This window comes from Macaca mulatta, chromosome 9 (assembly GCF_049350105.2).
Source record: "Macaca mulatta isolate MMU2019108-1 chromosome 9, T2T-MMU8v2.0, whole genome shotgun sequence".
Classification (NCBI taxonomy): domain Eukaryota; kingdom Metazoa; phylum Chordata; class Mammalia; order Primates; family Cercopithecidae; genus Macaca; species Macaca mulatta.
Genome location: NC_133414.1, coordinates 95,499,288 through 95,526,403, shown reverse-complemented (window position 1 = coordinate 95,526,403; position 27,116 = coordinate 95,499,288). Strand labels below are relative to the sequence as shown.

At 35.3% G+C, this 27,116-nt stretch overlaps 1 protein-coding gene across 1 annotated transcript in view; it reads right to left on the bottom strand.

The window, feature by feature from the left end:
* The window catches only part of PCDH15 (protocadherin related 15), a 990,428-nt gene that overhangs the window by 495,102 nt on the left and 468,210 nt on the right, over nt 1–27,116 (bottom strand). Inside the window, exons 6-7 of the mRNA XM_077945583.1 lie at nt 19,329–19,448; nt 4,054–4,164 (exon numbers count right to left, since the gene is read on the bottom strand). Of these exons, the coding sequence (XP_077801709.1) occupies nt 4,054–4,164; nt 19,329–19,448 (231 nt within the window). The remainder of the gene's footprint in view (nt 1–4,053; nt 4,165–19,328; nt 19,449–27,116) is intronic.

Here is a 27,116-nt window from a genome sequence, read left to right as displayed (position 1 = left end):
TGAGGACATAAGTTTGAGACCAGCCCGACCAACATGCTGAAACCCTGTCTCTACTAACATCCAAAAATTAGCTGGGTGTGGTGGCGTCCATCTGTAATCCCAGCTACTCAGGAGGCTGAGGCACAAGGATAGCTTGAACATGGGAGGCTGAGGTTGCAGTAAGCCGAGATCATGCCAGTGCACTCTAGCCTGGGTGACATAGCAATACTCTCCTCCCCACCCCTCAAAAATATCCAGGTGTGGTGGTATGCTTGTGATCCCAGCTAGCTGGGAGGCTGAGGCATGAGAATCACTTAAATCCCAGAGATGGAGGTTGCAGTGAGCTGAGATTGTACCACTGTACTTCAGCCTGGGTGACAGAGCAAGACTCTGTCTCAAAATAAATAAATAAATAAATAAACAAACAAGATAAATGTTAAAAAAATGGAGAGACATTTTAAATATATGGATATCATTATCGTATACAAAGATATGTTAGACTTATGTTACTATTGGTATATACAAAACAGTTAATGATGAACAACCAGCTATCAGATAAGCAGCCCTGATTTGTAGCACTGGCACTTTTCATACTGTAAATGCGCCCACCATGGCTGCAAATGTGAGATCACTGAACTCAGAGCTTGGAAGAGAAACCCACAATTGGCCTTCAAGCAAGTCTCAGCTGACTTTCCATCTCCAACAACTCACGGTTTTAAGTTACAGATTTAAAATGTAGTAGAAATGAGCATCCTTCTTTATCATTTGTGGAAATGTGATGTGTCACAACACTTTGAAAAATAATATAGCATTATCTACTAAGATTAAAAAGTATGTGAATATATATATATGTACAGATACCTATACACATAAATATACATACATATAATTTTCTCATAGCAATTCCATTTTTAATTACTGATTTTTAAACAGTAAAGTACAGTTATTTTAGTGATTTATGTAATACTGTAATAACATCTCAATACATTTCAAGCATTAGTTTAAGTACTTTTTTGTTTGCTAACTTGATAATTGTAACCAGAACAATGTGGTATGTTTTATTAATATACCCATTTTACTGGTTAGGAAATTAACATACAAAATATGCTATGAATCACACAGCTAGTAAATGGCTGAACTGAGATTTGAACTCGGGTGACATAATTCACTACACTCACTGCCTCTCATGAGCATCATGAGGGTAAATATCAATTTGGTGCCAAAAACAAATGAACAAACAAACAAAAACAGAGTATAGTTAAATCAATGGTGATCCATTATTATTATCTTACATTATGTAGCTATTAAAAATATTTGTTCTTAAAACTTTTAAAAACACTTAAAATGTTATAACCTTCTATATTTAACATTTCATTTTGTACTGTATGACTTAAGTTTATAACAAAAACTGTTATTGCATTTAAATTCAAATGTTCATTCAACTCTTCCTAATGCTATTCCTTCCTTTTGATGATTCACATATGTACTTCTGTTTTATAATTTTATCCCTGAAGTGCTAAAAACTCGTCACTCCCTCAGTGATGACTAGTGGATCATGCTGGATAGAAATTGTTCCAGATGTCTTTACAAATATTTTAAAACTAGATACCAATTCAGAATATTTCACTTTGCATTTCTATTAAAAAAATACCTATTTTTAATTGCATAATTTAAAAAGCCAGCTTACAAATAGCTTCCATAGCAATATGACTTTATAAAAAAGATATTGTCCCTTTTCTTCACATCTTCAGTTAAACAGAAAAAGGAATTTTCTGTGTTTTTAAGGAAGTCTGAGTGGCCCTCCCTAATACATTTTGCTTTTTCCCATATCCACAGTTTTCACTCTGGTCTATGCCACATGACATTAAAATATATATACACACATACAGACACACACATAACACATATAACATATAATATATAATTATAATATATACAATAATAAATTATTTTTAAAATCTGCAGAAATGTAAATAAAAGCTTATAAACTTAGCTTCAAAAATTAGATCTACATGTCTATCTACATATTTCTAGCTAAATAGCCCTAAATATATATTTATTTAGGTATCTATCTATACGCATACACATTCTGTGTCAGGTGATATATCTCTAAGAAAGGCAAGAAAATGACAAGTTCATGACACATTTTTTCATATTAGCTTCTTCAGAACAGCTAATTGAGGTTATTTTCCTTTTAGCCTCCCCTGCTATCTCTCTGTTCTGCTGTATGAGCAAGATTACAATGCTTAGGAGTCATTAAAGGCACAGGACGGTTTCAGAGTCTAGATGCTTTAAAAAAGAAAAGGCTATTATTTTTTAGAACAGTTTTAGGTTTATAGAAAAATTGAGAGGAAGGTATATACACCAATGTCTTCACACATGCACGTCCTCCCCACTTAACAACAGCCCTAATCAAAGTTGTACATTGGCTACAATTGATGAATCTACATTGAATGATAATAATCACTGAAGTTCATCCTTTACTTTAAAGATCACTCTTGGTGCTGTACATTCTAGGGGGATGGACAAATGTATAATGATATCTATCCAACTTTGTGGTATCATCCAGAGTATTTTTACTGACATGAAAATATTTTGTGATCCTTCTATTAATCCCTTTTAACCTGCCTTTACCACCATATCCCTGACATCCACTGATCTTTACACCATTTCCCTAGCTTTGTTTTTACCAGAATATTATATATTGGAATCATCCAGTATGCAGCCTTTTCTTAATGGTTTATTTTGCTTATAAATATGCATTCAAGATTTCTCCATATTTTTTATATTTTTATAGCTCATTTCTTAACTGTTATTTCAAAAGCGTAAGCTTGTCACTTAATATGGGACTTTTTCTGATCTTCCCTTCTAGCTTTTTTCTCGAGTGGTACTCCCATTCTTCTTACTAAGAAAAGAAAAATGTTTTCAGGTAATCTGTGTGTCCAGTCTCAGGATATGACTATACATAGTATAATTCAGAAGTGAATACCGCATTCCCCTTTGACACATATGGACTTCCTCAACTTTCCTTCCTATCATGCTGACTCAGGTGATACTAGTCTGGAAGGAGATGGGTGGGAGAGAACTCTAAAGAGAGTATCTTCCCAGATAAAAGGAGAAAGGATCAATAAACGTAAAAGAAAATCTAGTTTTGCTAACCTTTCTGCCTGCTGCATTCAGACTTGAAATGCAGTTGTGACTCTTAATGGCCATGGTATACAACTAGCTCCCAGCTGATAAGGCATTGGGAAAATAACCACATTTCAGAGAAGAGAGAAGTATAAAGATGGAAGGAACCTAAGTCCCTGGTGATATAATTGAACTGTCAAGCCAAACACTGAGCCACATAATTCCAGAAATTTTATTACACTTCCACTAATAATAACTACAATAAATGTCTATGTTTTATAAGCATATAAGCATGTCTATGTTATATAAGCATATAAGGGTATCTCTGTTGTATAAGCATATAAAGCATGTCTGTGTTTTATAAGCATGTGTTTGGATGTTCTGTTATTGTTATCTATATAACTTAGCATAAATTTCAGTTATGGGGATATTAGCTGATATCTAGTGAACAATTACTCAATAAATGATAGCCATGAGGAAAAACACGACCAATTAGGCAATGATTCTTTGCCTTTAGTGTACCTTAGAATCCCCTGAAGAGCTAACTAAAAATGCAGATATTCCACTTCCATCATCTGAGATTTTCATTCAGAATATCTGAGGTAGGGTCCAGAAATACGTAAGTTTAATACATACCCAATGTGATTCTGCTGCAGTTATTTGCTGGATCCTACTTTGAAAAAAATACTTCAGTATAGGCTAAAAATTATTGGATCATGGTTAATACATATGAATAATTTAGAGTTCAAATAATATAGTGAATAAAAACAACCTATTCTATCCCTTTTCCCATCTATAAGGATATTATATATAAACACCAAGGGCAGGAGTGCCCTGATGAAGAAGTGAATGACACAGAGCACGCCAAGACTATCTGACACATTTTGGATGAGTTTTTTACTTCATAAATTTACAGAAGAAATTTAAAAGAAATTGAATACTCACATTAGCTTGGATTATGACAAAGTAGCGAGTCTTATCTTCATAGTTGAGTCTCTTCCTTAACACTACATTTCCAGTCAACATTAGGGGAATTTCAAAGGTGTCATTGGATGTCTGCAAATATTAAAAATACAGACTTCAGATTATTTGAATGTAAGATAAATTAATAACTCAATATTTTAGTTTAATCCTCTTGGAAGTTACAGATGGCATGCTTACCATCTGAAAATAGAATGACTATAAGCTTCAGAGTCAATATTGTTATCATATTTACAAACATTTAATTTTGATCAATAGGTTTCCCCAGAGTCCTTTGGTAATAATAACCAGAACATTTGTTTCTTATCATAGTTTTTAATATATTATTAGTATCATTCATCCACAGTCTTGTAATAGTTCTAAATCAAAGTCCAGGTATCTGAAAAACTTCCCTACTGTCATATTATCTTTTCACTGTGTTTTTTATCACCAAAGCATTCAAACACTGAAATCTGTTATTTCTACATAGTATCAATTGTCAACATTGATATCCACTCTGTATTTTAAGTATTATCAGGCATTAAATAATAATAAAAAAATCCACACAGTTACAAGTCACTTAATGATGGGGTACATTCTGAGAAATGTGTTGTTAGGTGATTTTTGTCATTGCGTGAACATTATAGAGTGTAGTTTCACAAACCTAAAATAGATAGTCTACTGCATACTAAGGCAGGTGATGTAGCCTATGGCTCCTAGGCTACAAACCTGTACAGCATGTCACTGTACTGAATGCTATGGGCTACGGTAACACAGGGGTCACTATTTTCTGTATAAATGTAATCTAAACATAGAAAAGGTATAGTAGGAATACAACATTATAATTTTATGAGACCACCATTTGCTATGTGGTATGTCATTGACCAAAATATCATTATGCAGAGCATGACTGCACGAACTTGAATCAGTTCGTTATTGTGAAAAAAAAAAAATCCAGGTTATACATCAATTTTTTCTTTCAGATTCCACAACTTCTGCTCATTAGTTAAGTTTTTTGCCCTGTCTAGGATTGAGTTTTTTCCTGGTAGCACGGAGGTCACAGGGCAACACTAGTGCTCTGGTATAAGCAGCCCTGCATTAAATGAATTCACAAGTTAAGGGACTATAATTTAAAAGATGAATCTCTTATTCTTAAAAAGACCTTATGTCACTTTTGTATTTTAGTGCCATTTTAAAGAATGATGAAATTGTTTCTAGATAGGTTCAATACATCAGTGCTATTTCGTTCATTGAAACTGTTTTGTGGTTGTTCAGTTGTCTTGTGCATTTGTGCTTGTGATTTTTGTTCTGGAAATCACATTTAGTAAAATATATAGTTTGGAACTGCATTAGATTGCTGCAAAAGCAAGAGGAGGGGGAAGAGAGGGAAAGAAAAATGAGGGGAAAAGGCAAGGGGAAGGAGAAGAGAAAGGGAAGGGGAAGTGTGGAAGAAGAAAAAAAAGAACTGTGTGAGTGTGTGTGTGAGAAGGAAGACAGAGAGAGTGTGTTTACACCCTCAACTTAGTGTAAGTATATTCTTAAGAGTCACATAAGAAGTTAAACTCAATGAAAAAAAATATGATTCAAATCTCCCAGCTCAGGCTCAATCAATGAAATGTGCATAGTTTAGCCTTTCATGTCTAGAGCTGTGATCTGTCTTTCTTTCTCTCTTTGTCTCTCTGTCTGTCTCTCTTTTTCTCTGGGGTGCATAAAGACACATACACACACTGCACATTTTGCAGAATTAATATATATTTTTAAATGATTCATTCTGCGTTCCTCCTGTAATGGGCCTTGCAAATCTTTCTTGGATGCAGTTATTTAAAAGCAACAATTTAAAATAAAAATACAGAAAATGAAAATGAACAACACAATTAAAAACAGACATTTGACATTTTCCCTAATTTTTTGCCTATTCAACATTGCTTATACCTATGAGTGGGGCTGGCAATTATGACAGGCGAGTGTAAAAATGATTTAATCTAAATATGTAAGTTGAATATGGGCAAAACCTTGGTTAATAATTGCTATTTACACTGTTAAACCTATCCTAATGTGTTGTTATGAGGTTATTACATTTTAGTGACTCAATAATATAGAAATACATATCAGTTTCTAGCATAAATATGGAAGATACTGTCGTCTTAACACAAAACTACTGGACTCAGAACCCCAAGTTAGTTCACATATCCGGTGACATTGTGCCTCAGAAGAGGCTACGTCTCTAAATGAGATGAGTCTTGAATAGTCTAGCTTAAAAACAATTCCATTCATTGTAATTCCATTCTGTTTTACCAGGAATCATTTTGCAGATGTACATGTGATTCCATTTTGAGTAATTAAAAAATTTTATCTTAATTGCAAAGATAGACAGAAGCTAAAAATCCCTTTTCAAGTTATAGAAGTCTCTGTCGGGATATAAAATTTAGAACTTAAACAGTTCTAAACAGCATTTGGGGACTATTGATAACATTAATTATGGAGAAATAGCTAATATGCTAGTGAGAGCAGAGCATAAAATAAAAAGAGCCTGGATTTGTGTTGTCTTTGCATTACTGAGAAAATCTTGATATTACCCCATGTCTGAAAAACTTATTGTGATAGATAATAAATTATCTTTTTGTTTAAATCATCTTTAGTTTTTTGCATATATAGTAATATATATAGTATGTATGTATATATGTTTTATATATAGAGAGCGAGCGAGCGAGTACAATTTCTGCAGCTGAAAGCACTTTGATACATGATTATTCCTGTCTCTATGGCTTTACACTGTAGGCCTCTCTCTTTTCCAGACAGGCCCTGGCTCTTCACACCTGATATTTGCTCTTATTTTTCTCTTGCTTAAATATCCTATCACTTATTTCTCTGTGTACTAATCTTTGCAAACTTTACTCAGTGAAACCTTTTAAATATAAACTGTACTATATAAGTACACTGTACTATATAAGTCTAAGAGTGACTGCACTCTCTATTCTTGCTATTTATTTTTCATTTCTTTCATTCTTAGAAGTTTGTTCCACCAACGAAGCAGAAAAGTTTGGGAACAGAGCAATGCCCATTTACTTAAGCAAGCTTACATTACTAAAGCCAGGTCATTGCCCCCTTTCTGATAGTCGTAGATATTCACTTTAAAACACAAACTAACATTGGCTTTTTTGGGTGATGAGAATTTAAGTGCTGTCTATCTGCACTGTATTAATGAGAAAAATCCAATTATGGTTAAATGATTTAATACCCACAGGCCCCAAACACCTGGCCTCCATTAAGAAAGGTCCACTCACTACTTCCTGACAGTTCAGTGACAACAACTGTCAAATAAGGGATAATTCTCCATTTAGTAAAATGAGGGCATAAGGCAGTTTAAGCAATTTATCACTATCACAGATATGGGAAGCAGGGCAGGAGACAGCTGTAACATCCACGCCACACATATTCACATTCAATAACGGAAGAAGCAGGAATGCTGATGCTCTAGCAACTCTGTTTCCCAAGATGATTCCATCTCCCCAGAATCCCCTGTACTAATATGGGTTTGCACCAGTTTAGACAAAACGGCAGCTCTCTGCAAGAAGGTGTTGAATCCTACAGTTAAAGATGCTCTAGAAATGGAATATGGGGTTATTAGCACTATTTCTTCTCAGCTGATAGATTTGGTCATTCATCATTTTTAGGAAAGAGGGAAAGACTTCAGTCTTTCACACCTATGTTGTAAGTATTGTTTGTAATATTCTCTTTTCAGCTGTGATGACTAGAAATTCAGTTCAAAAGAAGACAATTTTTAAAGAATACACACACACACGTATATATATTTTCTGCTGACCTAAAGACAGACCCTTAGTACAAAAGTGCCTCAATGGGCCTATAATTGAGAAGTGGTGGAAATTTAGATAATTAGGATTTTATATTTGTCTCTAAGAGGCTGTAAATTCTCTTATTGTTTTTTGACACTTTTTTTTTGAAATCTCTTCCTTATCTCTGTATCTTTTTCTGTACCTCTCTCTTCTCTCTTTGGGTTTTGCCCATTTGTTCACAATGAATATAACTGTGAGTCCGTGTTTTAGTTCCAATAAACAGCATCAATTTTGCCCTTATCAATCTTTAGTCTGCCTTAAACTTGTCTCTGATTAAGCTCAGGCTACTGTGCCATCAGCTGCTGAACATTCTATGTTATTGTCATTGTTTGTGTGTCTCCTCTAATCTAATTTCCTGAAGTAAAAAGTGGAGGACTAAGTAAGGCTATGCAATTTTTTTTCCACCCAAGACGGATTGGGATTTGAGCAGGCAACATTAACTTAGCTCCTAAGAGAAAGTCCCAATAATCTGATCATCTTTTCTGTTTCATACTGTTAAAACATGTCCCTGGCTGATAGACAAAATGGACTCCCCCCTGTGACTAACTGAAGTAAGTTAAAAGAAAATCAACAAAACCAGGTAGCCATGCCAGGGTGACAAAGTGGTCACATACTCTGTGTTCTCAGAGAGATGTCAAAGCATCACAGGATCTTCCTTTCTACAATTAATATGGTTTTGTTGTGTCCCCATGCACATTTCATCTTGAATTGTAGCTTCCATAATTCCCATGTGTTGTGGAAGGGGGCTGGTGTGAGATAATTGAATCACGGCATTTCCCCTATACTGTTTTTGTGGTAGTGAATAAATATCCCGAGATCTGATACTTTTATAAGGGGAAATCACTTTCACTTGACTTTCAATTCTCTCTTAGTCTGCCTCCATGTAAGACATGCCTTTCGCCTTCCACCATGATTGTGAGGCCTCCCCAGGCACATGGAACTGTGAGTCCATTAAACCTCTTTTTCCTTATACATTACCCAGTCTCACGTATGTCTTTATCAGAAGTGTGAAAAAAGACTAACAAAGTAAATTGGTACTGGTAGATTGAGGTCCCGCTGTAAAGATATCCGAAAATGTGGAGGCAACTTTGGAACTGGGTGGCAGACAGCGGTTGGAACAGTTTGAAGGGCTCAGAAGGACAGGAAAAGGCAGGAATGTTTGGAACTTCCTAGAGACTTTTTCCTTGGCTTTGACCAAAATTCTGATAACGATATGGACAATGATATCCAGAGTAAAGTGGTCTCAGATGGAGATGAGGATACTGGAGTAAAGGTGACCCTTGTTATGTTTTACCAAAGAGACTGGTGGCATTTTGCCCCTGATGTAGAGATTTGTGGAACCCTGAACTTGAGGGAGATGATTTATTTGGTGACATAAGTTTCTAAGTAGCAAAGCATTCAAGATGTGACTTGAGTGTCATTAAAAGCATTCAGTTTTAAAAGTGAGACAGAGCATAAAAGTCCAGAAAATGTGCAGCCTGATGATGCAATAGAAAAGAAACACCCATTTTCTAAGGAGAAATTCAAGCCAGTTGCAGAAATTTGCATAAGTAATGAGGAACCAAATGTTAATCACGAAGACAATGGGGAAAATGTCTCCAGGGTGTGTCAGAGACATTTGTGGCAGCCCCCTCCCATCATAGGCCAGGAGGCCTAGGAGAAAAAAGTGGTTTCATGGGCCAGGTCCAGGACCCCCGTTCCGTGTGCAGTCTAGGAACTCGGTGCCCTGTGTCCCAGCTGCTCCAGCCATGGCTATGAGTCAAGATATAGCTCGGGCTGTGGCTTCAGAGGGTGCAAGCCCCAAGCCTTGACAGCTTTCACATGGTGTGGAGCCTATGGGTCCATAGAAGTCAAGAATTGAGGTTAGAGAACCTACACCTAGATTTCAGAGCATGTATGGAAATGCCTGAATGTCCAGATAAAAGTTTGCTGCAGGGGCAGGGCCCTCATGGAGAACCTCTGCTAGGGCAGCGTGGAAGGGAAGTGTGGGGTTGAAGTCCCCACAAAGAGTTGCCACTGGCACACTGCCTAATGAATCTGTGAGAAGAGAGCCACTGTCCTCCAGACCCCAGAAAGTAGATTTACCGACAGATTGCACTGCATGCCTGGAAAAGCAGCAGACACACAATGTCAAACTGTGAAAGCAGCCAGGAGGGAGGCTGTGCCCTGCAAAGCAACAGGGGTGGAGCTGCCCAAGACCATGAGAACCCACTTCTTGCATCAGCATAACCTGGATGTGAGACATGGTGTCAAAGAAGATCATTTTGGAGCTTTAAGATTTGACTGCCCCATGGATTTTGGACTTGTATAGGGCCTTTGAACCCTTTGTTTTTGTCAGTTTCTCTCATTTGGAATGAATATATATATATATGTTATATATATATACATACCCAATGCCTGTACCCTCATTTTATTTAGAAAGTAATTAACTTACTTTTGATTTTACAGGCTCATGGTTGTAAGGAACTTGCTTTGTCTCAGATAAGAATTTGAACTCTGAGCTTTTGAGTTAATGTTGAAGTGAGTTAAGACTTTGAGGGACTGTTGGTAAGGCAAGATTGGTTTTAAAATGTGAGGACATGCGATTTGGGAGGTGCCAGGTGTAGAGCAATATGATTTGACTGAATCCCCACTCAAACCTCACCTTCAACTGTAGCTCCTATAATCCCCAAGTGTTGAGGGAGGGACCTGGTGAGAGATACTTAAATCACAGGGATGGGTCTTTCTCATGTTGTTCTCATGTTAGTGAATAAGTCTCACAAGATCTGATGGTTTTATAAGCGATTTATAAGGCCCTCAATTCTCTCTTGTCTGCTGCCATGTAATACCTGTCTTTCACCTCCTGCCATGATTGAGAGGCCTCCCCAGCCACATGGAACTGTGGGTCCATTAAACCTCTTTTTCTTTATAGATTATCCAGTCTTAGGTATGTCTTTATCAACAGTGTGAAAACGGACTAATACAACAATGAAACAAAAACAGATACTGTTTGGTGCCAAGATAAACTGTGGCTGGAACTACCACCTTTTGCCCCCTATGCCATCCCTACACTGGCCTTTTAGCACCAGCCCTTTAAAAGAAACATCTGACAGAAACTTCTGGTTTGGAGCTTGGAAATCAACCAATCAGAGTGCACATGAATCAACCAATCAGTGTATAGAACAGTCATGACTCATCTGTTTTGACCAATCAGAATTAAGCAAGGATCTATCCTTCATTTGGATGAAGACAGCTAATTGGGAACCTGGGTGGGAACTTTAGCTATAAAACCCTAACCCTGTATTTGTTCTCTGAAATGTATCTTAGCTTGAAACCACAGGCTGTGTATCCATGGTTTGAAAACTGTTCACTGAAATAAAGTCTCTTTTCTCCAAATTCCTTTCCAGAGGTCTTTTGCTCACAATACAAATTTACCACTCTCCCTCAAACAAATACAAAATAGATTCGTGCACATTTAATGCTACATTATGATTACAATGCAGTTCAACTTATCTTATTCCAGTCAACTTCCCAGGAAACTGTATTTGTGCTTGGTTGGGTTTTGAAGCATATATGTTGTAAACTTAAAAGTCACAGTGTTGGTGTGAAAAGACTGAGGTTCAAAGTTTTACAAAAAGAAGGCCTTTACACCATGACGTAATTATACATGAGTTTCCAGTAAAATTAGAATATTATGAATTTATGGAGGCATGGGAATCTCATGATATAATGTACCCTGCAAAGTATTATTAAACTACAGTAAATTTTTTTAGTAACCTACCTAGGAATAAGTAATCACTGTTTTAGCTTGACCTTAAATATTTTATTGACATCTGAAATTTGGACTTTGACTTATATATATATATACAGAACTACCTCAGGATGGTGATTTGTTTAAAAATCGTTTGTCCTTAAAATATGGTTTTAACTTTCTGACTCAGATAATTCAAATGCTTACACATTACAAATGAAAATTATGGCTCATATTTTCTGAATTCTCTCAAAGCTACAGGGAGTAAAACATATTACAAAAAAAGGACAATTTACTCAGGAGGACTTGATAAAAGATGTTACCACCCACTGAAACAGCACTGTAATACCTCGAAGAAAGAAGCTGCTTATTCATATTGCTTAAGTGTTTTCATTTTTTCTTTTTTCTGAGTAGTAACATTAGTTAATAGCAATGTTGTGCTGCTTCCTCAGTCCACTGGAGACTGCTACAAGGGACATGTCATCAGTCTCCTCCTCATCATTTTAGGTCAGACCTAAAATGCTGAATAAACATGCCTCCAGTCTGGCATTAAAATAAAAAAAAAATAAGATAAAAAAGACATGATAATTTATTGTATAAATATACTAATCTTTCTAACAATGAGATTTAATATATCAGAATAGCTATATTTAGATTTTTCCAAGAAGACACATCCTCAAAAATGAAAGTTATTGCAGATCATGTGATGACAAATTCTTACCCACTTCAGAGTTTTTCTTTCATTTTTTTCAAAACAATCTGATTCAAGCTTGTCCAACCCATAGCCCACCAGCTACATGGGCCCAGGTTGGCTTTGAATGTGGCCCAACACAAACTTGTAAATGTCCTTAAAACATTATAAGATTTATCTGTGAATTTTTATTATTAGCTCATCAGCTATCATTCGTGTTAATGTAATTTATGTGTGGCCCAAGACAATTCTTTTTCTTCCAGTGTGGCTCAGGGAAGCCAAAAGATTAGATGGACACCTCTGAATTAGTTCAGTGCATTATGGACACTCTTACTTTACTTTGTATTACCATGAAGGCATTAAACAAAAAATATGTCAACAGTATTTTACAATAACGGTGATGAGTACACTACAGATTGCATAGAAATTAAACGTCCCTCATTAAAGGCCTGACAACATATATTGTCCAGTACACATTTTTACATAGTCTCTACTACCAAGTTCCAACAGATAATTCAAGTTGTACTTAATAAACAGAAGGTAACCAAATGAGAAAATGAACTTATATTATACAAAGGAAAGAATACTTCTTCTTGTGAACATTAGTGGGGACTGACAAAGATTCTTTGCTTGGCCAAACTTGATCAGGCTTCTGAATCTTCTCCTAGGTTCATCTGTATACTTCCTTATAAAATCACTTTTTAACAAAGAACCATACTAAATCACTTTAGCAAGAACTACTCTATCTTTGATAAATGATCTACCTTGATAACTCATCAGGTTTCTCATCCTGCACCACCCATTAGATGATGTCTGATTACCCTGACTTGTCTTCAGCAACAATCATATTAGCTTGTTTTAGCCAGAATCCCCCATATCTCTGATGTTTTCTCCCAGTAATTTTCCATCCAGTGACCCCGACCCTGCTCCTTGGCTACAAAGTCCCACTTGCCAATGTTTTATTTGTAGTTGAGCCCAATATCTCTCTCCACTTGCAAGACCTCACTGCAATGATTTCTATACTCATTGCAGTGGTCCTGAATAAGGACTTTCTAACTATGTTTAAATACATCATTAAATAATATTTTTCTTTAACAATTATCTAGAGGATTTTTAGAATAAGATATTTACTAAATTATTTTTTTCTAAATACTTCATCCATGAAAGGATCGGGAATGCTGCAGGAACAAACCCTTAAACTTTTATTTTTTCTTTACTCTTCGTATCTATATATCTAATACGCATCAGCAAGTGGTCTCTCTTTATTGTTGTCATTGGCTAATGAATGTTTCTCCTCAACATGTTTTTCTCTGATCATAACAACAGGGGCAGGGAATATGATTACTTGTATATTGGTTCTTTGAGTTTGCACTTCATTATTCAAAGCAAATACTTTTCTCCAGGCAAGAAAAGTACACCTCTAGCATGTATCCAAAGAGAGGAAGAACCAAACATTTTTGATAAACAGCTCAAGTGCTTTTGTTAATAGCAGTGAATCCATATGGATCTCTGGCAACTCGGTCCTAACTTCAGAGGAAATAATGTGATTTGGGTAAGGAGTAAGTTTAAGGCAGAGGGAGAGATTGAGGTGAGTTTTAGAGCAGGAGTGAGAGCTTATTAAAAAGTTTTAGAGCAGGAATGAAAGTAAGCAAAATTCTCTTGGAAGACGGCTAAGTGGGTGACTTGAAACATCAAAGAGCCTTGTTCATCCCTTCACTGAAGGTTTTCTACACTGGCATGGTTTGGGGATTTGCAATTCTCCTCCCTTGATTTTTCTTTTGGGGCAGGCTGTCCACATGCACAGTGCCTGCTGGTGCACTTGGGAGGGGCTTCATGCGCAGAATGTTTACTGAAATTGTGTGCATGCTTACTTGAGGCATTTTTCCCTTGCCAGTCGAGCATTCCCAGAAAAAGGTCATATACTAGTAAAATTCTGCCTTTTTGCTTCTTAACATGCATGCTTCAGCCCTCTCACCCAACTTCTCAGCTCTTATTGGGAAGCTGCTGATCACCAGCTTCAAGTGTTTTCTATCTATTGGCAGGCTATCTTTCCCTGGCACTGGCTGCTACTAATTATTATTTTACAGAGAAAGTTTAAAAGCCACCTAACCATCACCTGATGGTCAGCTGACATTCCTGGGGGTGGTCCTCTCCTGCCCTGATCATGTCTGCCTAACCATTTAGTTGATATGGTTTGGCTTTGTGTCACCACCCAAAACAAATTACAATGTCAAATTGTAATCCCCATGTATTGAGGGAGGGACCTGGTAGGAGGTGACTGGCTCATGGGGGCAGTTTCCCCCATGCTGTTCTCCTGATAGTGAGTTCTCATGAGATCTGATGGTCTAAAAGTGGCACTTCCCTTTTCAGTCTTTCTGCCTCCTGCTGCATGTAAGATGCACCATGCTTCTCCTTCACCTTCTGCCATGATTGCAAGTTTCCTGAGGCCTCCCTAGACATTCAGAACTATGAGTCAATTAAACCTCCTTTCTCTGTAAATTACCCACTCTCAGGTACTATCTTTATAGCAGTGTGATAACAAATTAATACAAGCAGTTGGTACTGGGATAGTGGAGTACTGTTAAAATGATAACCTGAAAATGTTGAAGCAACTTTGGAACTGGGTAATGGGCAAAGGTTGGAACAGTTTGGAGGGCTCAGAAGAAAACATGTAGATGTGGGAAAGTTTGGAACTTCCTAGAGACTTTTGAATGGTTTCAATCAAAATGCTGGTAGTGATATGGACAATGAAGTCCAAGCTGAGGTGGTCTCAGATGGAGATGAAGAACTTATAAGGAACTGGAGCAAAAGTCACTCTTGCTATGCTTTAGCAAAGAGACTGGTGGCATTTTGCTCCTGCCCTAGAGATCTGTGGAACCTGGAATTTGAGAAAGATGATTTACAGCATGTGGCAGAAGAAATTTCTAAGCAGCAAAGTATTCAAGATATGACCTGGCTTTTTCTGAAAGCGTACAGTCATATGTGTTCATGAAGACATTATGTGAAATTGGAACTTATGTTTAAAAGGGAAGCAGAGAATAAAACTTTGAAGAATTTGCAGCCTGATCATGTGGTAGAAAAGAAAATCCCATTTTGTGGGGGAAAAGTCAAGTTGGGTGCAGAAATTTGCATAAGTAACGAGCAGCCAAATATTAGACAAGACAATGGGAAATATGTCTCCAGGGCATTTTAGGGATCTTCATGGCAACCCCTCAAATCGCAGGCCTGGAGGCCTAGGAGGTTTTCTGGGCTTGGTTCAGGGCCCCACTGCTCTGTGCAGCCCTAAGACATAGCATCCTGTGTCCCAGCCACTATAGCTCCAGCCATGGCTAAAAGGGACCAACGTACAGTTCAGGCTATTGTTCCAGAGGGTGCAAGCCCCATGCCTTGGTGGCTTGCATGTGGTGTTGGGCCTGAAGGTACATAGAAGACAAGAGTTGAGCTTTGGGAACCTCCATCTCAGTTTCAGACGATGTATGAAAATGCCAGTATGTCCAGACAGACATCTGCTGCAGGGGTGGAGCCCTCATGGAAAACATCTACTAGCATAATGCAGAGGGAAAAAGTGGAATTGGAGTCCCCACACAGAGTCCTCACTTGGGACTGCCTAGTGGAGCTGTGAAAAGAAGCCCACTGTCTCCTCCAGATCCCAGAATGATAGATCTACAGACAGCTTGCACCATGTGGTTGAAAAAGCCACAAGCACTCAATGCCAGCCTGTTAAAGCAGCCAGAGCCACAGGGGCAGAGCTGCCCAAGGCCTTGGAAGCCTACCCTTTGCATTAGTGTGCCCTGGATGTGAGACACAGAGTCAAATGAGATTATTTCTAAGCTTTAAGATTTAATAACTGCCCTTCTGGGTTTTGGACTTCCATGGGACCTGTGGCACCTTTATTTTGGCCAATTTCTCACATATGGAATGAGTGTATGTAATGTATATAATGTCTGTATCCTCATTGTATCTTGGAAGTAACAACTTGTTTTTGATTTTATAGGCTCATATGTTAAAAGGAGTTGCCTTGTCTCAGATGAAAGTTTGGACTTAGACTTTTGAGTTAATGCTGAAATGATTTAAGACTTTAGGGAACTATTGAGCAGGCATGATTGGTTTTGAAATATCAAAAGGACAAGAGATTTGGAAGAGGCCAGGGGTGGAATTACATGATTTTTCTCTGTGTTCCAACTCCAATCTCATGTTGAATCGTGATCTCCATGTTTCTAGGGAGTGACCTGGTGGGAGGTGATTGAGTCATGGGGCAGTTTTCCCCATGCTGTTCTTGTGACAGTGAGGGCATTCTCATGAGATCTGATGGTTTAATAGTGGTAATTCCCCCTTCACTCTCTCTCTCTCCTGCTGCCATGTAAGATGTTCCTTCCTTCCCCTTTCCCTTTTGCTGTGATTGTAAGTTTCCTGAGACTTTCCCAGCCATTTGGAACTGTGAGTCCATTAAAATTCCTTTATTATAAATTACCCAGTCTTAGATATTCTTTATAGAAGTGTGAAAATGCACACTATTTTGACACTTTTACTTTAAATTGGATCAATCAGTTCAGCAACTATTTATTCCCAAACTTGTTGCTTCTTTGTTTTAGAACATCATTTGAATTGCAATAAAAAGATTTGCAACAGAACAGAAAGGCTCAATTTTAGCTATTCCAATTTTATTCATATATTAAATAAAATAGTTATGGTGAAGAATTTACAATAGTTTGCTATTATTGAGATGTTATTATTTTGACTAGTAAAAGTACCACATTATGGTGCTATTAATATAAGCAGAATTACTAGAGATTTAGTAGTAGCAGAACATAAAATTTAGCATGTATTTCCTCACAGGTCTTACAAGAGAAGAAACTGGTACTGAGGTTTACACTAATTTTATATGAAGTCTAAAGGTGGATTCTCTCCTTAAGATTGTACCTTGGTTAATGCTTTTTTCCTTCAATACATCCTAAGTTAAGTGTCATGATGTCTTATTATTTTGTCCACAGAATTAAGAGCATTTTAGCTTGCTAAAACCTATGTTATTTATTTTTCTTTTTTCATTTGTAATTTTGAAAATGTGTGTGACTGATTGGTTTATCCACTTTGTAGGGAGTAAGAGTTACATATTATATTGGACAGCAAACCTACACATCCCTGGAATGGGAAGGCATTGAGACAGATTTGTTGGACATTTAACAAATAATTTAAGCCTTACTAAATGTCTACATTTTAAGCAGAGAGATAGTTTAAAGTAATACATTTTTGCTCTCAAACTATATCTAAACATTGAATCTTTTTATGTATGCAATAAATATCTCCCTAAAACACATGGAATGGTCATTTGATACTTGCTGGGAGGTTTTATTTTTACAGCTTGGGGAGTAAAGATTAGAAAGTCACCTTCATAAAATTTGAGTTAGAAACATGGCACACACCTACAATTAATTCTTTAAAAAAATACCTAAAGAGCAAACAAAATGAGTGGTTTAGAAATAGAATGTTCAGTCAGCTGTTTCTACATTTAACAAAAAGCATTTCTGCTGTCTTTTCCTCTGCTGTTTCTTTGCTACTTTCCACTTCATTTCTTATGTAACCCTTCATACTGTCCTTCTCTGTCGCATTCTCATCATGTCCCCAACTCTTGGTTTTATTGTCTCTGCCTTAAAAAAAGTCCTCTTTTTGAGAAAAAAAGCAAAAAAAAAAAAAAAAAAAAAAAAAAAGCAAAAAAAAAAGAAAGAAAAGAAAAAAAGAAAAGAAAAGAACAAATTCTAAAACCTGACCTTCACCCTGCTAATTTTATATATATATATATATATATATATATACACACACACACACACACACTTATTTTCCAAATTTATTAAAATTTTAACACAGCCCAAAGAAGTTTTTTTGTGAGAATACAATAGGGGAAGAGTATACTGAAACTGGATTTTACAGTTTAGAAGTAGTTTTGTAATATAACACAAATCACTTCACTTATGAGATTTTCTTTCCTATGCAACAGAGATAATACTACTTTTAACTGATTTGTGAGGATAAAATGAGAAAATGTATCCACAATTTACTTAATATAATGCAATAAATTTGTGATGTAGATCTTACTCTGAGTTCTCAGTCTTTACTATCCCAACAGAGTTTTTGTTTGTTTGTTTGTTTTTGCTTGTTTGTCTAAAGCTTATCTACAACATACAATGGTAAAATAAGGGCAAAATGTTAACTTCACCATTGTTTATATTTCTAATATTTATTAAACATAAAAGAGATGCATTTGATTTGAAAGCTTATTTAATTAGTGCATTTATAATTGCTTTGGGGAGTCCATGGGATTTTAAGGAGCTGTCTCAAGAAAAGAAAGTGGGGAGATATCAGGCAGGACTTCCAGGTCTAACTTCTGTTAAATAAAATCTTATTTTGTCTTTTTCTTTTTAATAATATATCATTAGTGGAAATGATTCATGGCCTAAAAGAACAACATAGAAATCTTTGTATAATGGGAAAAAAGGAAGAAAAAGCAAAATAAAACAGACTATAGCTAGCGGCTTTGTCTTGTCTTCTCTATCTTCGGTTTAATAGGTGGACGGCTAGAATTTTAAAGACTTGTCAACTCCAGCAATACTTGGTGTGTGTTCTTGCAGTATAGCAACAATATTGGTATTAATTTATAAGTTGCATAAAATCCATGTTTGACATTTGTTATCTCATCTCCAGTGATTTGTTTGGAATGCTTTGGAGACCACAGACATAACAGAAATTTAGTAAAGGAGGCATATTATGTCTATGAATATATTTTAAACCTTATCTAAAAATACAATCAAAAATTAGCTTCTAGCAATAAAGCATAAATATTAAAAAAATTCAATTTTGAGACTTTTTAAATCATAGCATCATTACTAATCTGGTTCTGGAAGTTACTGAGTAATACAATAAATATCAGCTGAAAAAATCATTAATTTTATTCCTTTTAAGAAAATTACATTGCTAATAGGTATTTACATACCGGATCATCTGGATTATACTGAATAACGTACTCTATCTGTCCATTTGGTCCATCATCTATATCTGTAGCTCCATTGTCTCCTGAAAATCCTGTGAATATCGTGGTACCAACTGGAGTGAGCTGAAAGAAAAAGAAGATTTTAAATATCAATTCTCATTTTATCAACTGCACACCAGAAATGTTACAGCATAAAAATCAGCTCTTTGTAACATGAAGATACCAGTTGGCAGCCCACAACCACAAACTGAAGTGTTTCAAAAGAACAGTTTTGAGTCTTACACAGGAGTTCTTAAAATGTCTGAAATGTCCAACTTTGTGATTCTTGCTATGGGTGAAGAAACAGAAGACCCTGATTCAGTGTTAAACACATTTGGACCAATTTATAGGCCTTAGCGTGTTAGCTCCTGTGGAAAAATTGCATCTGTTGTTTTTCCTCAAAACCCTTGATGCAATGTTACCTACAGGCTAGAATTTAAACTGTAAGAAAAAGTTAGTTTAAAATAAAAAAAAAAAAAAGATTTATGAGAGAGCAATGAAATCCAGGTTGATAATTATATGCAAGGTGCAAGTTTGAGAAAGAGAAATTTGGGACAATGAATAGTCTTTCCATTAGAGGAAACTATTGAGAGTCTCTTGAGTGCTTCTGATATTGGTTGAGTAGAACACAATCAGGTCACAGCAGCTGGAGAGATAGCCACATCTTTTCATTTTGCATTAAAACACCAGAACTTAATGTGTGTGGCACACAAAACCATGATTTGATGTGTGACCAAAATGGCTAGTCTTAATTCTTACTTATGCCCACAACAGAATCACTGTTATTTATTTTTTTACCAGTAGGTTTTTGTACAATGTGCTGTTATAACCAGAGCATTTTTTTTTCATTTATCCCCTCCCAGTTTTTAGGTTTTAGCTGAAATACTACTCATTAGTTAAATTTCAACTTAACTGGATATCACCTCCTCCTATACCACCCCTCAAATGGCATTACACAGGCCACATCAGAAGATGATGCCCCTTTTCTTGTGCTTGCATTTTTCACTTTGTTTCTATAATTGCATTGTTAGAGGAACTAAATGCACTTCATCAGTAAACATAAGCTCTGTGCCTCTACAGACCGGAACCTTTTAAAGTTTGCTCTGAGATTTGTTTTCTTAATTTTTTGATTAGGATTCCTTCCTGGTAAAAATAGCTTAAGAGGCAACAAAAAAGTTGTCTTATTCAATTTTATTTTCAGAAACTGAAAATTCACATTTTACAAGGGTCCCCCAGGTAATGTAAATGAGTGAAGCAAGCATGATGAGATGGTGGCAAATGGATAGAACATGCCCTCTCTGATGCTACTCAGAGAGGGTAGCTGCTACTCAATCCCAGAGAATTCTTGCCATCTTGGAATATGGAGCCCATGCTACAAAGTCTGTTAATATTTTAATTTTATGTAAAATATCTTGATGCTAAAATTGACAACATATTTTTAAACATTAAAATATAAATAGGTAAAATAAAATATGCCCATTGCCTCAACAACGACACTAGTTTGCAATCTCTGATTTAGGAAAAGAATATGATTTAAACATAAACCATAAGTACAAGGAAGTTCAGTATTTATAAGGCCCAGTTTCCTAGCAGGCAACATTAAAGTCAAACTTTGGAGAGCTGAGAATGAAGTGAGAAGAGATGGTTTAAATAGTACCTATGAAGACATCAAGGGACCACTGAGGATAGACTTAGTAGAAATGTTAGTCAGCTAAATAGCTTCCAAGCTGACGTTCTACTGTTTTTCTTTTTTAATGGAATTCCTGTTACAAAAGACATCCTTATCTTTTATAAATATTCACCCATTCTTATGTAGCTATGCTTTGATATTTTTATTACCAATTTATTTTTAAATCAACATATAGAATTTTGTATATTTGTTGTGTACAACATGTTTTAAAATATGTATACTTCATGCGATGGCTAAACCAAGCTAATTAATATATCTATTACATACTTTTTTGTGGTGAGAGCACTTAAAATCTATTTTCAAAAATACATAGTTATTAACTATAGTTACCATGTACAATAGATTTATTGAATTTATTAGTTCAAGAAATTTAAATTTTGTATCCTTTCACCAACATCTCTCAATCCTCATCCCAGCCCCGAATAATCACTCTTATATTGTCTGCTTCAATTACTTCTACTGCTTTAGATTCCACATACAAGTGGGATCATATAATATTTGAATATCTGTGCTTGGCTAGTTTCACTTAACATAATGTCTTCCAGGTTTATCCATAATTTTCAAACTATGAAATTTTACAGTTGGCTGACATTGATTTGTTTCCATATATCTAATAAAACAAACTTAAAAATTTTGTTACCAAAATATAATTATGTCATGGAGGTAAACATAAAAGCAAAACAAAAAATCAAAATAAAACAAATTTAAAAAATTAAACAGTACTTTCTGTGGAAATTTTGAGGGAAAAAAAAGGGGGTACCCATGCCTTTCAATCTACTTACTGGGGTAATGTATACTATTGGATCAGATTCACTTTGAAGAAAAGGATCCTGAATCCCTACAACTAAGGGAGATTAAATTAAAGACACAAACTATTGAAAAGATCAGTGTTTCTCTCTAGCTCTACATTTTTATTTTTTGAAATGATGAAAAGGCCATATAAAAGTAGCATGATGTTTTAATACATTACCATCAATTAATATTTTTCTTCATTACTGACATGGCTCTTTCCATGCAGAAATCACATTTATAAGTATAATGTTTAATATATAGTCCTTTAAAATAAACTCTACTTTGTTACAATGTTTAATATGTAGTCCTTTAAAATAAACTCTACTTTGTATTTCTTTGATTGCCTTTTGAAAAATATATTTGCTGACAAAGCCTATCAAAGATTGATAATAGACTACAGGAAAATAAATTGACTATGCATTTGCTCATGGTTGCAATTTTAAGCTTAATCCAAAGAATAATTCAATTTCAAATGTTCTCATTTCAGGATTTGAGCTCATTTTGTGTGCCACACATAAATTTCCCTAATCATATTTGTGTGGCCATATGTACTTCTATTATTTCTGAAAAACTGCAAGTAGAAATATGCTTCTATAAGAAATTTAATTAATTTATATCTTTCAATGGAAAATAAAAGAGAAACAATTGTCTTAGGTGTAGGAATACAGAAAACCTTTTTTCTATAATCATATCATATAAGGGTTATAAATAATCCCTAAATATAATTTTAAAGTCTTTTTTAGACAAAATTTTAGGTTCCTTGAAAAATTAAGTGAAAAGCATTAGTGTAATAGTACTAGATTTCAGCATGTTCTTTCATTCATGGCTGTCTTTCCTGACAATTTCAGTAAAATTTCTTCCCAGTTTCAAGAATGTGGTATTTACTGGTTGCCAGTGGAGGATGGGCAGGCTCAGGAAGTGTCTCAAGGTGAAATTTGCTCTCCTCCATAGTTGTACATTTAAGGCGAATGTCTTAGCACAAATCACTCCTGTTTATTTCTACTACTAGATTATGCAAGCATGTACAAATAGCCATACATATGTAAAATGCAATACAAAATGGATCAGTCATACATTTTTTAATGATTTCAAATTTCATGGTCTGCTCAAATGGCAGACCTGTTCACATATGAGATAGGGTTGAGGCTAATATGAGAGAAATAACTGAGAAAAAAGAAGATAAGGTATATGGGCAAACATGGGAGGTCTGAAAAGACTAAAAAGGCTGTAATGAAGAGGCCTATGCCAGATGCAAAAAAGCAGAAGAAAGCAGAAGCAGATAAAATGTTTTTGAAAAATAGTAGATCCTGGGAGGTGTCATGGGTCACACCTGTAATCCCAGCACTTTGGGAGGATGAGGCAGGAGGATTGCTGGAGCCTAAGAGTTTTGAGAGTAGCCTGAATAACATAGTGAGACCCCATATCTACAAAAAGAGAAAAATAGACCAACATGGTGGCACACGCATGCCTATAGTTGCCAACTACTCTGGAGGCTGAGGTGAGAAGTTTGCTAGAGCCTAGGAGGTTGAGACTGTAGTAACCCTTGATCTCACCACATTCCAGCCTGGGCAACAGAGCAAGATCCTGTCTCCAAAAAATAGTGGATTTCAGCATTCAATTTCATTCATTTTATTTATGAGTATGCCTACCAGAAATATGTACATATACATGTACACACACAAATAGACATGTATTTCAGAAATATAAATATACTAACACATCACTATTACTCATTACAGGAGACAGAAGACACTAGTGCTTTGTGAATTTCTGAATATTTTGTGGGAGTTGAAAATCTTCACATGACAGATTATCTATTATAATCTATATTGCCCTATACATTATTATTCACAGTGTTCAGGGAACATCTGTCATGCAGATGGCTTTGCTCTGTATCCTTTAACACGTCAACAAGTCTCAGAAATGCAAATTTGTTTTTTTTCTGAAGGACATTCTATCCATGGAATGATGATCAGCTTGGGCAGCTTCCTGAAGGTATCACTTCCTTGTTTAGTTCATGTCTGTGTCCAGAAATGATTTTATACAGTTGTTGGGAATACATAAAATATATAAATAAATGCAAATGAATGCAAATGTAATAGTTAAAGAAAATCACAAACAAGAAATTCAAATATTTCAAGAAGACACCAATAGTAAGAGAAATTAGAATGTGATTGTAAAAGAAAAGTAGCTTTTTTTTAAGCCAAACCAAGAATGGCAGTGATACAAAAAGAGAACATTTGTCCTCACTAACCTTATTTGCAACATTTCCCCATAGAATCATTATATTCACTGTTTCATATAAATGGAGTCGATCTCAATTTTTGCAGTAGTTATATTCTATAAAGTCCCTATGAACACTGAATTAGTGAATACTGAATCATTGTTTCTAGAGGAAATACAGGGTTTGGCTCCTGCCAGCCTCTGTTTACAACTAATTTTGCAGTTTCGTGCAATACGGTCTTCAACTGTATGAATATCTCTCACTTTATCTAGATACTCTATTGTTCATGAACATTTATTTCTAATTTCGGGCTATTAAGAACACAGCATTAGAAATTCAAAAGGAAATTTGGATTGATGTAAACAAAAGAAGAAGAAAGATAAATTAGACAAACAATAAAATATTAACTATAGTGTTTGTTGTTGCTGTCTTTTAACTTCTTAAGAAATAAAATTCCAAACATATATAATGGTGGCTACCCATCAACCGACTTCAACAATTATTAGCAATGAAAAAAATTGGTTTCATCCATATTCACCAACCTATGGCTAATATTATTTTAAAGCAAATCCTAGACATGATATAATTTCATATGTAAACATTTTAGTATTTATATTGAAAGGATATAGACTAATATTACAACACACAGTGAAATATAACACAGATACAAAAAATAAACAGATTATAATTATTTACCTCTGTGGATTTTCAAAAGAAAACACCTAAGTGTTAGCACAAACAACATCAAGCATGAAGCTATTTTCAGGTTTTTCAGAAGACAAACTCTCCCAGTCACTAAATCCTCTTACAAAGGGTAGCTTGATGATTAATATGGCTGTTAGTCTTGCTTGTTTTGAACATTAGTATAAATGGAATATTACAGCATGTATACTTTTCATATGAGGCTTATTTTTTCAACATTATGTTTGTGATTCATCTACACTGTTACCTTAGTAGTATAGTATTCAACTGTATGAATATTTATTGTTTGTTAGATAAGCTTCATTCAAGTGGTAAATGTTCACAAATCAAAAAAGATAACATGAATAATATGCCTTTAAACAGAAGAAAACATGAAGCAAGGCTGTCACGACACATGAACCAGAGGATTTTCATCATCTCATTAATATACAACCTGAATGAAGCTTATCTAACAAATGTAATTTCTCCACAAGTTACATCATAGACTTCTTGTGCTTAGGAAAGCCAGATAGCACATCAGCACTATATTTAGGGGCTATGTTAAATAGGAAAATCACTGACAAAAAACATAAAAATGTTAAATGCATGGAGCTAAACTGACCGAGAAAATATTTGTTTGCAATATGAAAGATGTAATAAGGTGGCAGACTATAACCACATTTGGCCCCTGATGGAAATGTGAGCATGGGGTGCCAAATTGTTCATCACTCTGAGAAGGTCTATGAACAATCACAAAAACACTGCAAGTATTGATTTTGCAGTTACAAATACATTTTAGCAAGTAGGATAATTTGCAAGAAAGGAATCCATGCATAATGAGGATTGGTTATGTTTAACAGAAAATACTAGTAATTCATTTGTAGTGTGGCTGAGAGACCCAATCAACCAGAAATTGTAAGACTGAAGCTTGAGTCTTTTCTTCCTCTATTCAGCTTTGTGATTCATTATTTTTCACATAGATCCTTTTAAAGTCAATTTCCTTCCAGTGAATCTTAAAGTCAGATTAAAGTTCTCTTCAGAGAAACTTTAAATCATATTTTTATTGTTTATTAAAGAACTAAATACATGGAAAGATACCGTACATAAATAATTCACAGATTCAATAAGGTGATGATATCCATGGTTCCCAAATGTATCTATAAATGTGGAAATTTTTCAGCTGATCCTCAAATTTACATGAAAATGCATAGGGACCAGAATAGAAAAGATGATTCTAAAGAATAACTAAGTGGAAGATGTATACTACCAGATTTCAAGACTTTATCATAAAGTTATAGAAAAATAAATAGTTTGGGATTGACTTGGGAATAAACAAGCATGCTAATGTTATCTTCTTCAGAAACAACCCCCACAGATAGAGTCAACTGATTCATCAAAACAAATAAAAGAATTTCAGTGCAGTAGGAATGTAATGGCCTTTTCAATAAATGGTGCTGGGTCAATTAGATATCTATACCAAAAAAAACAAAATCAATGTTTATTCCTACTTTATAACATACATAAAAGTGAATTCCAGGCTGGGCACAGTGGCTCATGTCTGCAATCCTAGCACTTTGGGAGGCGAAGTCGGGGGAATCATGAGGTCAGAAGTTCGAGACCAGTCTGGACAACATGGTGAAACCCCGTCTCTAATAAAAATAAAAAAATTAGCCAGGTGTGGTGGCATGTGCCTGTAATCCCAGCTACTGGAGAGGCTGAGGCAGGAAATCACTTGAACCCAGGAGGCAGAGGTTGCAGTGAGCTGAGATTGCACTACCGCACTGCAGCCTGGGCAACAGAGCAAGACTCTGTCTCAAAAACAAACAAACAAACAAACAAAACAAAAAAACTAAATTTCAGTAGACCATAACTGAAAATGCAAAGTATAAGAAAGTTTCTAGAAGAAAACATAAGATAATACGTGATTTATTAATGCATTACAATCAGTAAAGATTTATTTAATACGACATGCAGAACATAAGCCATGAAACAAATTTACTCATTGCAATACATTAAAAATAAGAATTTGCGAAAATGCAGGCTGCACAATCAGTAGAGATATTTGCAAGATGTCTATCAATAAAGAACTCACATGCAGAATATATAAACAACTCATAATTCAGTCAGATAATAACAGATACTTTAACAAAAATTTATTTAAAAAGAGCATATCCAATGAACATGTAAAATAATAACACATAAAAATTGCTCATTTATAATAGACCTCAGAAAATCCCAATTAAAATATCAAAGTACTATTACTATATGTCCATCATGCCACAAATTAATAATCATTAAAATATCATTTTGTCCAGAAGGTGGAACAACTGGAACTCTTATACTATAGGTAGGAGTCAATTTAATC